The sequence below is a fragment of the Fundulus heteroclitus genome, chromosome 2, assembly GCF_011125445.2.
Source record: "Fundulus heteroclitus isolate FHET01 chromosome 2, MU-UCD_Fhet_4.1, whole genome shotgun sequence".
In the NCBI taxonomy this organism is placed as follows: Eukaryota; Metazoa; Chordata; class Actinopteri; order Cyprinodontiformes; family Fundulidae; genus Fundulus; species Fundulus heteroclitus.
In genome coordinates this window covers 14,744,104-14,758,520 of record NC_046362.1, presented here as the reverse complement: position 1 = coordinate 14,758,520, position 14,417 = coordinate 14,744,104, and the positions used below count along the sequence as shown (strand labels likewise).

Below are 14,417 nucleotides of genomic sequence, written 5' to 3'. Positions count from 1 at the left end.
GAAAGAGGTTGTATGTTACTCTGTTTTGTTAAGATCAGAAATTCAGATAAACTGTTTTTACTGCAGCATTTAATGATAAAGTTTCTAGTGGAGTTCAGGCATGTTGGGATTTAAGAGACCCACATCTAGTCAGGTTCATCATGTTTGGATGTTAACTTTTGTTGGATATTTGTGGAGCATATGAAAACTTTATATTTTTGGAATCATAAAAGTAAAGACAATCACAAAAACAATGTTTCAATTTTTTTCTGATGCCTTTATGGCAGCCATCTTGGATTTTACAAAATAGCGGCCTTAAAAAAACTGCTTATGTCAATCTCTTGACTTCTAAATAACCTACAGCTTTTATTTTGATAGGTTAACTACAATTTTCAACTCACATATTCCATCTCTTTTCTGCAGCCCAATGTGCTGGTCTTCTTTGATAATAAAATGGCAACATGTGTGCATAGTGACGTAATGAGGTTGCGACAAGGTAACGCACAATGTCAAACAAAACATCACAATGTCGCAGACAATCAAGGATGGTTCATTTTGCTCAGATTTCACATGTTATGTACGTTGAAATTTTAACTGTTATATCCTACATGTAAATTGGTGATAATTGTCGCCTATTTTGATAGGCTCTTCTCCATAAATCTCAAACGAGGGATAAGGAACACATAAGATCAAGGCAGCAATGCTGAAACATGGAAACCCATTCGCTGCCGAAGGTGATAAGCTGCACAATATGATCACCGATACTTATATTCCTGAAGAGTATATTGTACCTTACTATAAGTTTTGTTCACATAATTAAATACTGAAGACTGCATATGTCAATGCCAGTGTTCCAAGTGGTTTGCCTTTGCAGATAAATTCCATCACTTTCAGTAATTGTATTCGTTTCATTATTTTATTGTTAGCTAAAGATTAATATTAGATACACTGAATCGTCTTGATCAGTTTTTGTATTCTAAGTTTCCTCTAAGTCCATCATATAGAGTTATCATGCTTTTTTCTCAAATAAATTTTGATGAAAACCAGCTTGTACTATGAACTTTTTGCTATCAATATTTTCTGTGAAAAGTACCAAACACTCATTCATTCTTTAACATTGCTGTGAAGGAATTTTGGCCCACAAGTTGTTGGAACCTGACTGTGTAACCTGGCAATCTCATGACCTCAAAACTGATGGCACATAAAGTTTAATGTGCATCAGTTGACTTCATCTTGCTCTACAGCTCTCTGCATTTGCTATGTTTTCAAGTGTCTATATCTTTAATATGGCCTCTGGTCCAAAACCTGTAAAAAAAAAGCCAAATTGGCATATATCTGATTCTCAGACAAATCAATGTGCAATTTTCTGTTCGCCATGGTTTGTTCACAGATGCATTTTCTTAAACTAGTGCATGATTTTCAAAATTACTCGTGAGCATTTGAAGAAAGGAATAACTGAATAGTTTTTGTCTATTTATTTGAAGATCCCACTTTAATTTTTCCTCCATGTGTGACTGGGTGATGGGCGAAATCTGGTGTTTATTTACAAATGGAATCTTAACTAAGAATGATAAACCGAACAATAATAATAACTCACTGAAAACAAATAATTGAAAAGCTATTTTTGCAGTAAAATTCACATAAGCTTTATCTCACAATGAGTTATACAGTAAAAAACACAATACACAGATTATTGCTGGATAAGAATTTTATTGAATCAAAAGAAAGAAGTTGGAGACAGCGGACGCAGCAATTTACTGCTGCTCAAAATCAAACATGCATTGAAAGTTAAAGAGAAATGTTGCATTTTTCAAAACCCCTTTGGATCACTTTAATCCACAGGGCTGCATTTCCCTCCCCAAAGCATTAGTGTGCAAGCCCATATAGAGGCTGTAACAAATAATTATTCAGTTTCCCGTTAGCGTTTGGCCCACTCTTTACATTCAGCAGCTTGGCAGCCACACTTTTCAATTGAAACGTATGCATGTTTAATTTTGCTGCCATTTTGACACTTCATCTCCACTTCTTTCTTGCTGGTGGTAATCTCTCGACAGCAGGTACACGAATGCATGAGACTGTTGGCCTCTGCTGAGTACCTGCAAATAAAGACAGTGGTGGCTTTAGATCTATGTCAACATATTAAAACATATATACATTTCTTTGGGAGATTTTCAGCACAGGTTCTGCTGCTTACTCCCCAAATCTTACATTGATGAAGATGTTTCACAGGATCCCTTACAGGACGTGAGCTCCACTGGCTCAACTGACTCGCAATCCTTTGTGTACAGTTTGGTGGTGTTCCTGTGCAGCTGACAGGTGTAACGAGGTGTACCTGTGGACCACAAACAGTTCATTTTAGAAACACACAGCTACAGTGGTATTGTGACGAACTGCCTAAAGCATCTTGAGCTTTGAAGCTTGTTAGAGTCATTAGGTCAATGCAAAAAAAAAAAAAAAAAAAAAAAGCTAAGTTGAACATCTTTGTCTCTTGTATAAAAATGTGGTCTTAGCTGTTTAAGTTTATCTTCTGTTTCACAAAACTCGAAGCATCTTTACATCTTTTTGACCTCTATTGATACATTCTGTCAATGGATAAAGGATATATAAGAAATTTAATGCCTAAAAGCAGTTTATAATAAAGAAGAAACTCTATTTAGAGCGGTGAAAGATGCAAAACGAGGCTGACATTTCTGTATGCTAACATCAGCTGACACATCATGGAGTGTTTTGCAAGTTTATTTCATAGGCCTGTACTTACAGGTTTTGCAGCATCCGTTCATGTCACTCGTTTCTGTTCCCTGTAACACATAAAAGCTCATGAGTGACCATGATCACAGACTGCACACTTCTATGTTGTAAATGTGCAGTAACTATTGTTTGTTAAAGTACAATACTAATCCACATCATAGGCCTGAATGTTTATATTTATACAATTTGCTAACATTACTTATTTGTACATTAAAATCCTACATTTCTTTAAACATTAACTGATCAAAATTATCATGAAGCAAAAGCTAGATTTATTAAAATAACTGTGAACTGAATTATTATCTTAAACAAAAATAATGATTTAAACTGTCTTGAAAGCCTTCAGTTATACTCACTGGAACGCAGTTTTCTGGATCAAACACAGGGCATGAAGTTTGGTTTCTGAGAACCATGAACTCATCCTTCACCTTCCGGCAATCATATGTGGTACACTTGTCGTTTGGTGGTGAAAACGACTGTGAAGGCTGTAAAAGGTGTGGAAGATTTTGTAAACTTACGATCTTATTTAGAACACAGCTGATTTCTAACAATTTGGCATTTTTCCTTTGTGTATGTTTGCATTGTGCTTTATTCACCTTAAGAATTACTGGAGAATTCAAGCCCGGGACATCAAATATACAGCTTGTCTGTATACACGACCCACAGCATTGTCCAGGCTGATCTACATGCACGTAACCCTAGCAAAAATAGAAATTAATAAGGGTTCTAGCTTGGAAATAACATTGTCTATTTATGACAACAACTTCTTCTAGCTCTTTCACATAATATTAAAAATAAATCTAAATATAAAGATCTTGAGTTGTACATGAATAAGGATTATTTCAGAATACAAACAAAGAACGCCCATCCTGCTGGAAAACTAGCATACATCAAACCACAGAAAACAACACTACCAAAAATATACTGACCAAGATAATAACTTAGTGCTGTTCTTTAATTTAGAGATTTTTCTTTAACAACTCTTTCAGGAATCATCCTCTAAATTTAATTGTTTGATTTTAAAATGGCTAAAAACTGCTGAGTCATTATAAACTGGCAACCATCAACATCTAAACCAAACTGGTGCATCGTCATACATAGAGCATCAACATTTAAATATTTAGAAAATAAACAACTTAAGGTACTTTTTTATTCTTGTAACATTTATTGTAGTTTAAAATATGCCCATCTAATATTTATCTTATCTGGCATTAACGTCAGCTAATCACCTCTTTACAAACGATGTAACACTGTATTTGGTTACACTCCACGGTGTTCAGATTAGTCTTGGGATCCTTTTCATCGGTACAGTGACAGTGTTCACATGGGCTTTTGGAGAAGTCAGTACCTGGCTGTAAAAAACATAATTTAAAGTGAGAGGCAGAGCCTCAGAAATTCTTGCACAGTATATTAAAACTCTGTGAAAACCAGCTCTTACCCTGTACTCCGTGTTATTGTAGACGCATACATGTTTTGGTACTAAGTGAGAGAACAAAATGGGATTTGCACTTATTGTATGTAACATATTGTTTATACATATACATAAACTTGTATTAAATGCACAAGCTTGCACTAGCATCCACAATAGAAAATAAATAAAATTAAGTGGTTAGTACCCTAAAAAAATTGGATCATGTTTTATATCAAAGCAAGCTAGGTACCAAAATTATTTATTGTTACCCACATAAAACTTGTTTTGTAAAAAAAAATTTCTTCCACTCTCCGGTAGCTTCAACATATACATTAGTCACTTTAACTCCTTATTTCTGGGTTTGAAATATAACTCATTGATGCAGTAAATAAATGCAGCATAACCAGGTTATGCTGCATTTAATTTTGTTTACAACAGAACACATGCTGTAAATAAAAAATATATGGAAGCTTACTACAGTCGTAGGTGGGGCAGCAGCGTTCATTGGAGACATTGACCTTTATCTCAAAGCCAGGTTCACAAACCACCATTGGTAATGGGCAGCGGTTCTTATCACACTCTGTTGGATAAAAGATGAAACATGTCATTGGATGACTTATTACTAAATCAATAATTTTGACATGTTGGTATAATGTATCGATTTCTTCATGAAACACTTAAAATGCAAAATTTTTATGGAACCAGTGCTTAATAATTCTTTCATTTACAATACTAAATTCACAATGCAACCCATGTCGGAAGATGACATATGGCTTATGAAGGCATAAGCCAACATTAACATCTTTCAAAAAAAAAATGTCCTTATAATTTACTGTATGTGGTTTTATCCAACAGGAATTACTTTATACATACTCATTTTTACAAACCTAATTAAGGCAGCATGATTTTAGGAAAAGATGCAATTGCAATGTTGCTTTGAAACATTGTGATGAGGATACTAGTTGTGATTAACTCGTATTTCCTAACTTAGCATTTCAGTCACTTATCAAATAAAGTTCAATATCAGCTGCAGGCATCGACGGCGTGGAAAGACAATCAAATTGAAAACACATTAAAAATATATCCCAGCCATGCAGGATTGACAGTTGATCTACGCAGTTCAAGCTAAGTGTTGAAATGCAATAATCTATTAATACTAAATCTAGGCAGTCCTTTGCAACTTCAGTTCTGCATAAATCATATTACAATGATGACTGGTATTCAATAACCTTCACAGCCCTGATATTATTATTACATTTTTTTAGGGTGTCCTATTGACTATGGACAGTCGCCTGCACTGTGTTGTTAACTTTGCTGCAATCTCTCTTACCACGCATGCATGTACCGACAATGGAGAGGAAATCTACCCCTTAACAGGATGAAACCCCCAGCAGAACCTGTCTCAGTGCGAGCAGACATGTGCTTCTGCCAACTGGGGGTTTGAGAAGACAGTGCACGCACGCACGCACGCACCCACGCATGCACGCAGACACACTAAACAAAAACAAACTTAGACTCAGGAGTCCTTTCTATGTGAGACAAAAGTAGAAGGGTAATGGCAGCACTGATTCCTTTAGTGGCTTCATCTATTAAACAGAGCTAAGTACATGAACTCTGAGCCAGCTTTCAAGACTAGAAGCAAAAGGGTAAAACGTTAAATATAATGTATGTAGTTGCACAATAGTCACTTACCACACTTCAGTTCCTGGCAGCAGTTAACTGTTCGGTTTACCAACACCTCGCCGATCTCTGTGCATTTTATTGGTTCTTGTGTGGGGCACACCAGGGGCTCACACAAAACACTCAGAGTGTCCTTGTCACAACTGCACTGCTTGCAATCACTTTTCCATGTGTCTCCAATCTGTTTGTGTTATGAAGAAAATAGAAAACATAGACTCAACACACAACCTGATGATAAAAAAACTGCATTGTATGGTAATATTTACCTGTTTAGGTTCACCATCAGGTCCAGAGCAACCTTAAAAAAACAAAAAAATGTTTCATTGAATAGTCTGCGACAAAAATACATTAGTCATTGTTCTGATAAAGAGCAGAAAACATTCTCACAGGATGAGACACAGACATCAGAGCCTGGACCAAACAAAATCTTCCCCTCAGGGCAGAAACATCCCTCTGTTATTCCACTGCAAACAGCTTCTGCTCCTTTACACTCCTGTTTGAGCTTGTTATTGTATCTGAATATAAAAGAAGTGATAATTAACAAACTTAGACATATTACAATTGAAGAACATGTCATTATAATGCAACACAGCACAAGCAACATTGGCAAACACATTCCATATAAACAATAAATAATGACTCCAGAGATTCCTGAACTTAAGTACTGCCACTGATTAACTTAACACCAGGGATAACAGCAAGCATGGAGAAGATGGCTGTTTAGATGTTTCATGGACAACTTCCAGAAAACTGGACTGTTTTACTGTATAACTATTAACTACAGACTGCGTCCAGGACATCAACCATGCTTGCTCAGTTTTTTAATTCTTAGATTCCTTGCTAATGTAACAACTGTTTTTCATTGCAAAAGTAAAGTTGCCTTAAAAATGAATTAGTACAACTTCTCTCTCTCTCTCTCTCTCTCTCTCTCTCTCTCTCTCTCTCTCTCTCTATAGATAGATAGATAGATAGATAGATAGATAGATAGATAGATAGATAGATAGATAGATAGATAGATAGATAGATAGATAGATAGATAGATAGATAGATAGATAGATAGATAGATAGATAGATAGATAGATAGATAGATAGCAGTGACGTGCAGTCAGGGGAGGCATGGAAAGAAAATATATAATAATGATAACAATATATATTGTGATTCACTCAGTCATTTGTAATAAAAGTTATTTTTTTAATCTAATTTTCTTATTTTTTTATCATATTCTCTTTAAAATTGAAGACTTTTCGCTATTTTTCACGTAAATCATTGGTGGCGCTTCATAGCGAAGCCGCAGCGAGCTTGGCCTCCTCTGGGATTGCGTAATCCCATGTTAACTGCGCTGACTTCCATTCCGTGAATGCATCTTCCTGTCTCTAGATCATAAATTCAATTGTTCAAACACTTATGAACTGATTTTTCCACAATACGAATTGTGTTTTTGTCATTAAACTGTGTGTTTTCGTGTGCTGCTGGGCGATCATAAAAGCCAAAGAACTGGTTGTAGGTGAGGCCGGCAGTTCCTTGGCTTCTAGGCAGGGGGCGCTCAAGGGGCACCGCTCGTGATCCCCAAATAGTAGAGTCAAAGCAAGTTATGGATGTATTATTAGCGAGTTTTGCTAAACAAGTAAAGCACTAAAAAGACTCTAAACATTCAGCCGGAACAGGACTGGTCAAGGAAGGCTTTCCTCCCTGGCAGTGAGCTACACTGAGACTGAGAGACTTTTAAAACTGAAGAAGATAAAGAGAACTTTTACTGAAAAATGACCGATATTTTTGTTCAGAAAGAGCGCCGCATGGACTTAATTTATAAGTCGAGGTAAGGCAGCGATAATTATTCATGTTTTGTTTTTGTAATGTAATGTGCATAGTGTGGGTTATAGTTTTTTTAATGTGTTACAAATGCAGAAATCCATCGTAACTCATAAACTGTTACCAATCAAATGACAAATAATTTAGTTTTTTTTTTTTTTTTAAGAATCAATATTTTTTCCATGTCTCTTGGTTAATTGATTTGGCTCAATCAGTCTCCTTCAGCACTTTGCAATGAGTCTACTCTGTAGAGTGTATTTATTTGTAAATCTGACTGATGACGTCAGTGCCTCACCAGCTATGAACCCTACCGCACATCACAGATAGATAGATAGATAGATAGATAGATAGATAGATAGATAGATAGATAGATAGATAGATAGATAGATAGATAGATAGATAGACATTTTGTTCCGTTTGGCAAAATATGTGGGGTTGTACACAAGAAGGAAGTCTTTTCCGTGAGGACAGACATTGCAGTACAGTCAGGCTCTATTGAGAAGCTGCCTCAATGGCCATCTGTCTTCCTGCTAGTTCCACGGTATTGCCAGCAGATGGCGCCATATTTGTTTATGTTCACTCATTGTGCCCGTTGCTGGAGTTCTATTTAGGCAAAAAATGGACTATCGAAATACTCACGATCAACTGTTTTTTGGTGTTTTTAAAATAGGCATATGACATGCCAATGCACCTTTAAGTCTGTCGAGCAGTTGTAATACTGACCAAAGTATCTACAAGACATCCTCTGAGCCCATTGACCTTTGCCCCCTTTTTTGACTGATCATTTCTACCCTCTAGAAACTAAATCCCACCACACCTGATGCCACCTTATAAATCCTCTGGGGGGCCATTCTGTTTTTGGAAGCTTCCTGCAAAGTAAATAATCACTGTACCAATAGCTGCTCTCCATATGTACAAACATGATATCTGAATCAGGCTGCTACTTTTCTTAAGCTTCATTCTCAGTGACTATACTTGACCATATCCAACCCATTTGTGCTCTTTCATCACGTAATGTTTCATATACAGTAGGTGTTGGTAAAAACAACATACTGCAGAGCTCTCGAATGTTTCTTATCAGCGTATGAGCTTGAAAAGGGTTTGAAGCAAAAATTTATTTTAAAGTCAGACAGAAAAACAGACAGACATACAGACAGATAGAATGATTGACGATCATCCTAATATGCAGATATTTGTTTTATTGTAACTTGACAATCTTTAATACTAAATTACTAAAGCAGTTTCCTTACCCTGTATTGCAAGTCTCTACAGTAGTTGGTCCACAAGGCTTGTAGACTTTATGGTTTGGACATTTGTAATCTGCAACAGTAGAAAATGGTTATACATTGAATTAAACATGCATAGAAAAGCTCATAAGAAAAAAACAAAAACAGATCCCTTACCACACTGTCCTTTGGTCAGGTTCCTCCATTCTATGCAAACAGATGCACTAGCACACATCATTGCATATGTCTCCAGACTGGAGCAACCAATGCTGGAATTTGGCATGTTGCAAATATCAAATTTACAAGCTTCATAAAATGACTCATATGGTATTTTGTTGTGACATTCCTTGAACATCCTGATTTGAAAAAATGTAAAAAACAACAGGTTAATCTTGGTTTACAGCAGAATGATTTCACATGCTCATCTGATTTTGTGAATTCTTACTCATGCTTTATTATTTCACAGAGAGTGGATTTGCATGGTGTTGTTGGTGGTCCTGTTGAAGGTGGGGGTGTAGAAGGCGGCCTATCACAATATGGCTTATTCGTATCATTTACGCGCCACGTGTATGCCATGTCAGAGCACAATGGATGGATCTCACCATTTGGTAACCTGCAGTCATTACTGGTATTATTGTCACAGACACCTTGTAAAAAAACAGGAATAGGAAATATATCATAAACCCACAAATATAAAAAGGTTCCTAACATCACTAATGTCAATGTTCACTGACAAAAATAATATCTTACTATTATCAAGACTCTTCTCTTACTAAGCTTAGGTTCAGTGTTTTCATTTTTCATTCTGACAGATTTGTTTGTTTTTCAGCTGCATAATATGGAGGAGGTGAGGATTGACTCAATGATGGAGGAGTAGAATTGCACCATCATTGCCCTTGGCAGGTTGAATTTCTTCAGCTGCCGCAGGAAGTATCCAGAAAGCCCAGCAGAGGATGGACTTCCTGCGGAGCTGAAGAAATTCAACCTGCCAAGGGCAATGATGGTGCAATTCTACTCCTCCATCATTGAGTCCATCCTCACCTCCTCCATCACTATCTGGTACGCTGGTGCCACCGCTAAGGACAAGGGCAGACTGCAGCGTGTCATCCAGTCTGCAGAGAAGGGGATTGGCTGCAATCTTCCATCTCTCCAGGACCTGTACGCCTCCAGGACCAAGAGGCATGCAGGGAAGATTGTGGCTGATCCCTCGCACCCCAGTCAAGGACTATTTCAGACACTTCCCTCTGGCAGGAGGCTGCGGTCCATCAGGACCAAAGCCTCATGCCACAAGAACAGTTTTTTCCCATCTGCTACCAGTCTTATGAACAAGGCCAAGAGCCCCCTGTGAATCTGGACACTGTCTCTCTCCCCCGTTTAGGACCTACAAGCTTCTGCGTTACACTGACGCACAGTCTGCTGAGTGTATACAGCTTCTATGTATATATCCTCTTACTTCTTATTTTACTGTATTCTTATTTTTTGTCTGCACCATCAATACCAAGTCAAATTCCTTGTAAGTGCAAACCTACTAGGCGATTAAACTTGATTCTCATTCTGATTCTGATGTTATGATGTATGAATAATGCCATATGTTATGGACAAACCGCTGAAATGGTTTATCATGGCTTGAAGTTTTAAAAATGCAATAACTGCCATTTATCCATTGTCATAAGCAAATAAAGAACTGCATTAAAGTTAATTGATCGATGTGGGGACATGATGTCCAAAGGCATGCCCATAAATCTTGATACTTGATACTAAATATGATAACCGGATTTGAGCTCAGAGCATTTATCCACTGTCAATAAAAACTGGTATGACAGCTATTTTATCAAATAGTGGCCTTGCATTTTTCTATCTATTAATACAATCGGAATATTTACTAAGTAGAGATTTTTTAAATTGTCATTTCTATGGGTTATGAAAATGAGCTTACCACATTGCCCCTCTGTGTTGTGGTGAAAAAGTGAAAATGGCAAGTCAATGCTGAATGTAAGACCTGTGAATGTAATAATGCCTTCAATCTTTGGGATTTTCATAACCATCTGAATTGCTGAAGCTGTAATAATGAAGTCATCATTTGAGTAGGTTGGAGTCACTTTAGTGCCATTAATCAAAACCTAAAATTGTATGAAAGGTTAAAAAACAAAACAAATAAAAATTACAGTTAAGTCATACAATCACATTATTTGAAGAGAGTTTGGTGTGGCCATACGAACCAGGTTCTGAGTTCTCGGCTTTCTCGTTTGTGAGAGTGTGACTTTATCATTTTTGTAATATACAATCAAAGATTTGGGGCACGTCACAGTTCCAGAGGAATCACAATTTTCATTGTCGATGAGAACTGTTAAATTGTATCTGGGATTTATCTCTTTGACCAAGACGTACGTGCAGTTCTTCTGGAAACTATAATATTGACCATCGAATGTTTTGTAATGCGGATCTCCCCAGCCAGAACAAATACCTGCAAACATTGTATCAACATTATGCCATGTGTTTAATCACAGAATAATTATGTTGAAATTGGCCATTTGTAGGTGTGTGAAGTCCTGTCATCAAACTCACATTTGCACTCATAGTGAAAACAACAGCCTCCTTCATCATAAATCTTAACAGGTTCATACTTGTTATCACAAACGGGTATGGGTGTTGTTTTACATGGCACATACTCATTGATCACTTTGCCATCTTTACAGGTGCTTTTGGTGCATTTGTCTGAACTCCAGGATTCACCGTCCTGTAAAACAAAGTAATATATAAGTTATGTACAACCATTGTCTTTATGCTTGAACTCCACTTGCATACTCAAAAATGTTCTGAAACAATATATGCTTATTTGCATATATTGGTTTGAAATAATACTCCCATAGTAGTAAAGTCATTAGATTTAATCTAATTATGAACAAAAGATATCAGAATAAAAACACATTTTGTGTATTTTTCACGCTTTTGGAAATATAAGCAACACATGAGGCAAACTATAATCACATAAATCATTCTGCCCAAATCTATATATGAACTTGCTGCAACCGTTCGAGAGGCAGGAATTAAACACTTTGGCAGCAAGCATAGGTAAGCTACAATCTTGTGTGCCTTCTCAAAATGCAAGATACATTTAAATCTGACCAAATTGAATAAAGGAGTCTCTGTTGGAAATCTGTGTTCCTTTAGCATCGAAAAAGATATTTTTGAATCCATGAGAATTGTTTTAAAGGGGACATATAATGCAATTCTCCTTTTGAGATGAACTACATTTGTTGTGTACGCAGAGTTTCTGGGAGTGAAGAAATGTTTTATTTAGAATTAAATATCAACAGCCTTTATTTTCATTTTGTAGCCATTATGAAACTTTGCAAAGACACCACCTCAGAATTCACAGACACAAATGATGGCACCACGTTTAAGTTTAATGCACTGACAATACCTCTTGAGAAACTAAAAGCCTGCCAAAAGTATGTCACATTTTTTTCAGATTGTGGCTACAAATGGAATTTTCCAACAGAAAACACGAGAGCTGTTTGTTTCTTCTAGTTCATTCTGTCCTGACAAATAGTCCACATGGCCTCATCTTCATCACATTCAATACTTTCCCTTGTGATGCACCTAGGGAAAAATCTTCCTGCATGCCTGATCCATCCTTGACATGCCTCTGCATCTATATCATGGGCAGCAGCAGATGTCTTTGCACTGAGCAAGGGCATCTGCTAATGGGGCGGTGATCATATACCTTCCATCTCCATGCACTAAATAATTCCTCTAAAGGAATAGATAGAGATGTATATACTGTGTGGCAGCAATACCTGCTCTCCCGTCAAAAAACTCACACAATACATGCAACCATGTTTCTATTGAGAAAAGGTTGGACTCTTTGTCCCGCCCCTCTAAGTGAAAAACCATGATTTACCACATGATCAATCATAGTTGCCTGAATTTAATCTGTAACTTTAGCCCTTCCAGCTACACCTCCACCTCGCACACTTATTCCTCTTCCTCATAATCTTATTCCCCTGACCCATCTATCTCTTACTCTGACTCTCATCTGCCTTAGACCATCCATGCTTGCAAAGAAAAACACACAACATGGCACCTTTTACGTAAAGCCTGAAAACTGATTGCAAACTGAAAAATTGTGTAAAGAAGTGTCAATCACGTGCTTCAGTGATTTCATTCCGATCAAAAAGTTTCTAAGAGTTGAGAACGTATGGTTTCTGTTTGGCTACCACAGCTAAAGTAATGGAGTACAGACTGCATGAATGACATCTGTGTTACAGTTTTTATAGATTGCTTTGACGCAGCAGTCAACTCAAAACCCACATTTTTCAAAACAGTTAACGCAGAGGCCTAAACAGTGGCAACAATAGTCAAAATTACACATTTTGTTTGCAAAAGGCTCCAACTCTGCCAAAACATTTAAAACATGAACCAAAAGCAAATTTTGCCCTAAAAACAACACAACCTGCACACAAATGTTTGAGCCCTTCCAATCATTTATTACACAAGGGGCAACAAAATACAAAACACCACACTCAGTGTGAATCAGTGCAGCATTGCTGGTTCATTGTAGCCAATGACTGTACGCAGCTTACATGTCAGTGTCATTTGTAGTCAAATTTGCCTTCTTGCAAAAAATGTATCCAGAATCAGATATTCTGTGATCCAAATTTTATTGATTATTCATTCTTTTTTTTCCCAGATTGTGGCTACAAATGAAATATTCCAACAGAAGATACTAGAGCTGTCTGTCTCTTCTAGTCTCTTGACGAACAGGCCACATGGCCTCATCTTCATCACACTCAATATTTTCCCTTGAGATGCACCTAGGGAAAAATCTTCTTGCATGCCTGATCCATCCTTGACATGCCTCTGCATCTACATCTTGTGCAGCAGCAGACATTGCATTGAGCAACGGCATCTGCTCATAGGGGCAGTGATCATATACCTTTCATCTCCATGCACTGAAGAATTCCTCTATAGGAATAGATAGAGATGTATGTACTGTATAGCAGCAATACCTGTTCTTCCGTCGAAAAACTCTTACAAAGGATGCAACCGTGTTTCTATTGAGAAAAGTTTGGACTCTTTGTCCCGCCCCTCTAAGTGAAAAACCATGATTTACCACATGATCAGTCATAGATGCCCAAATTTCATCTGTAACTTGAGCCCTTCCAGCTACACCGCCATCTCACAGACAGATTCCTCTTCCTCATGATCTTATTCCCCTGACCCATCTACCTCTTACTCTGACTCTCATCTGCCTTAGACCATCCATGCTCGCAAAGAACAACACACAACATGTCACCTTTTACGTAAAGCCTGCAAACTGACTGCAAATTGAAATATTGTGTAAAGAAGTGTCAATCAGTTGCTTCAGTGATTTCATTCTGAACAAAAAGTTTTTTAAGAGCTTGCAACATATAGTTTCTGTTTTGCTACCACAGCTAAAGCAATGGAGTTTGGACTGCATGAATGACATCTGCATTAACTGTTTTGCAAAAGGGCGGGGAAAATGTGTCAAACCAATGAGAATGGGTTAACTCATTTGCAGTAGGTGTCTTTTGCTCTG

The 14,417-nt window shown here is 37.2% G+C and overlaps 1 protein-coding gene across 1 annotated transcript in view; it reads right to left on the bottom strand.

Annotated features, from left to right (window-relative positions):
* Window positions 1–1,669: 1,669 nt before the first annotated feature.
* LOC105917240 (mucin-2) overlaps window positions 1,670–14,417 on the bottom strand; it is a gene marked incomplete at its 5' end in the record, with an annotated part of 36,716 nt that continues 23,968 nt past the window's right edge. Inside the window, 17 exons of the mRNA XM_036145002.1 lie at window positions 1,670–2,075; window positions 2,188–2,311; window positions 2,738–2,777; window positions 3,084–3,212; window positions 3,324–3,425; window positions 3,957–4,079; window positions 4,166–4,206; window positions 4,614–4,718; window positions 5,831–5,999; window positions 6,085–6,116; window positions 6,206–6,333; window positions 8,879–8,948; window positions 9,032–9,210; window positions 9,300–9,501; window positions 10,791–10,974; window positions 11,074–11,318; window positions 11,420–11,591. Of these exons, the coding sequence (XP_036000895.1) occupies window positions 1,898–2,075; window positions 2,188–2,311; window positions 2,738–2,777; window positions 3,084–3,212; window positions 3,324–3,425; window positions 3,957–4,079; window positions 4,166–4,206; window positions 4,614–4,718; window positions 5,831–5,999; window positions 6,085–6,116; window positions 6,206–6,333; window positions 8,879–8,948; window positions 9,032–9,210; window positions 9,300–9,501; window positions 10,791–10,974; window positions 11,074–11,318; window positions 11,420–11,591 (2,223 nt within the window). The remainder of the gene's footprint in view (window positions 2,076–2,187; window positions 2,312–2,737; window positions 2,778–3,083; window positions 3,213–3,323; window positions 3,426–3,956; window positions 4,080–4,165; window positions 4,207–4,613; window positions 4,719–5,830; window positions 6,000–6,084; window positions 6,117–6,205; window positions 6,334–8,878; window positions 8,949–9,031; window positions 9,211–9,299; window positions 9,502–10,790; window positions 10,975–11,073; window positions 11,319–11,419; window positions 11,592–14,417) is intronic.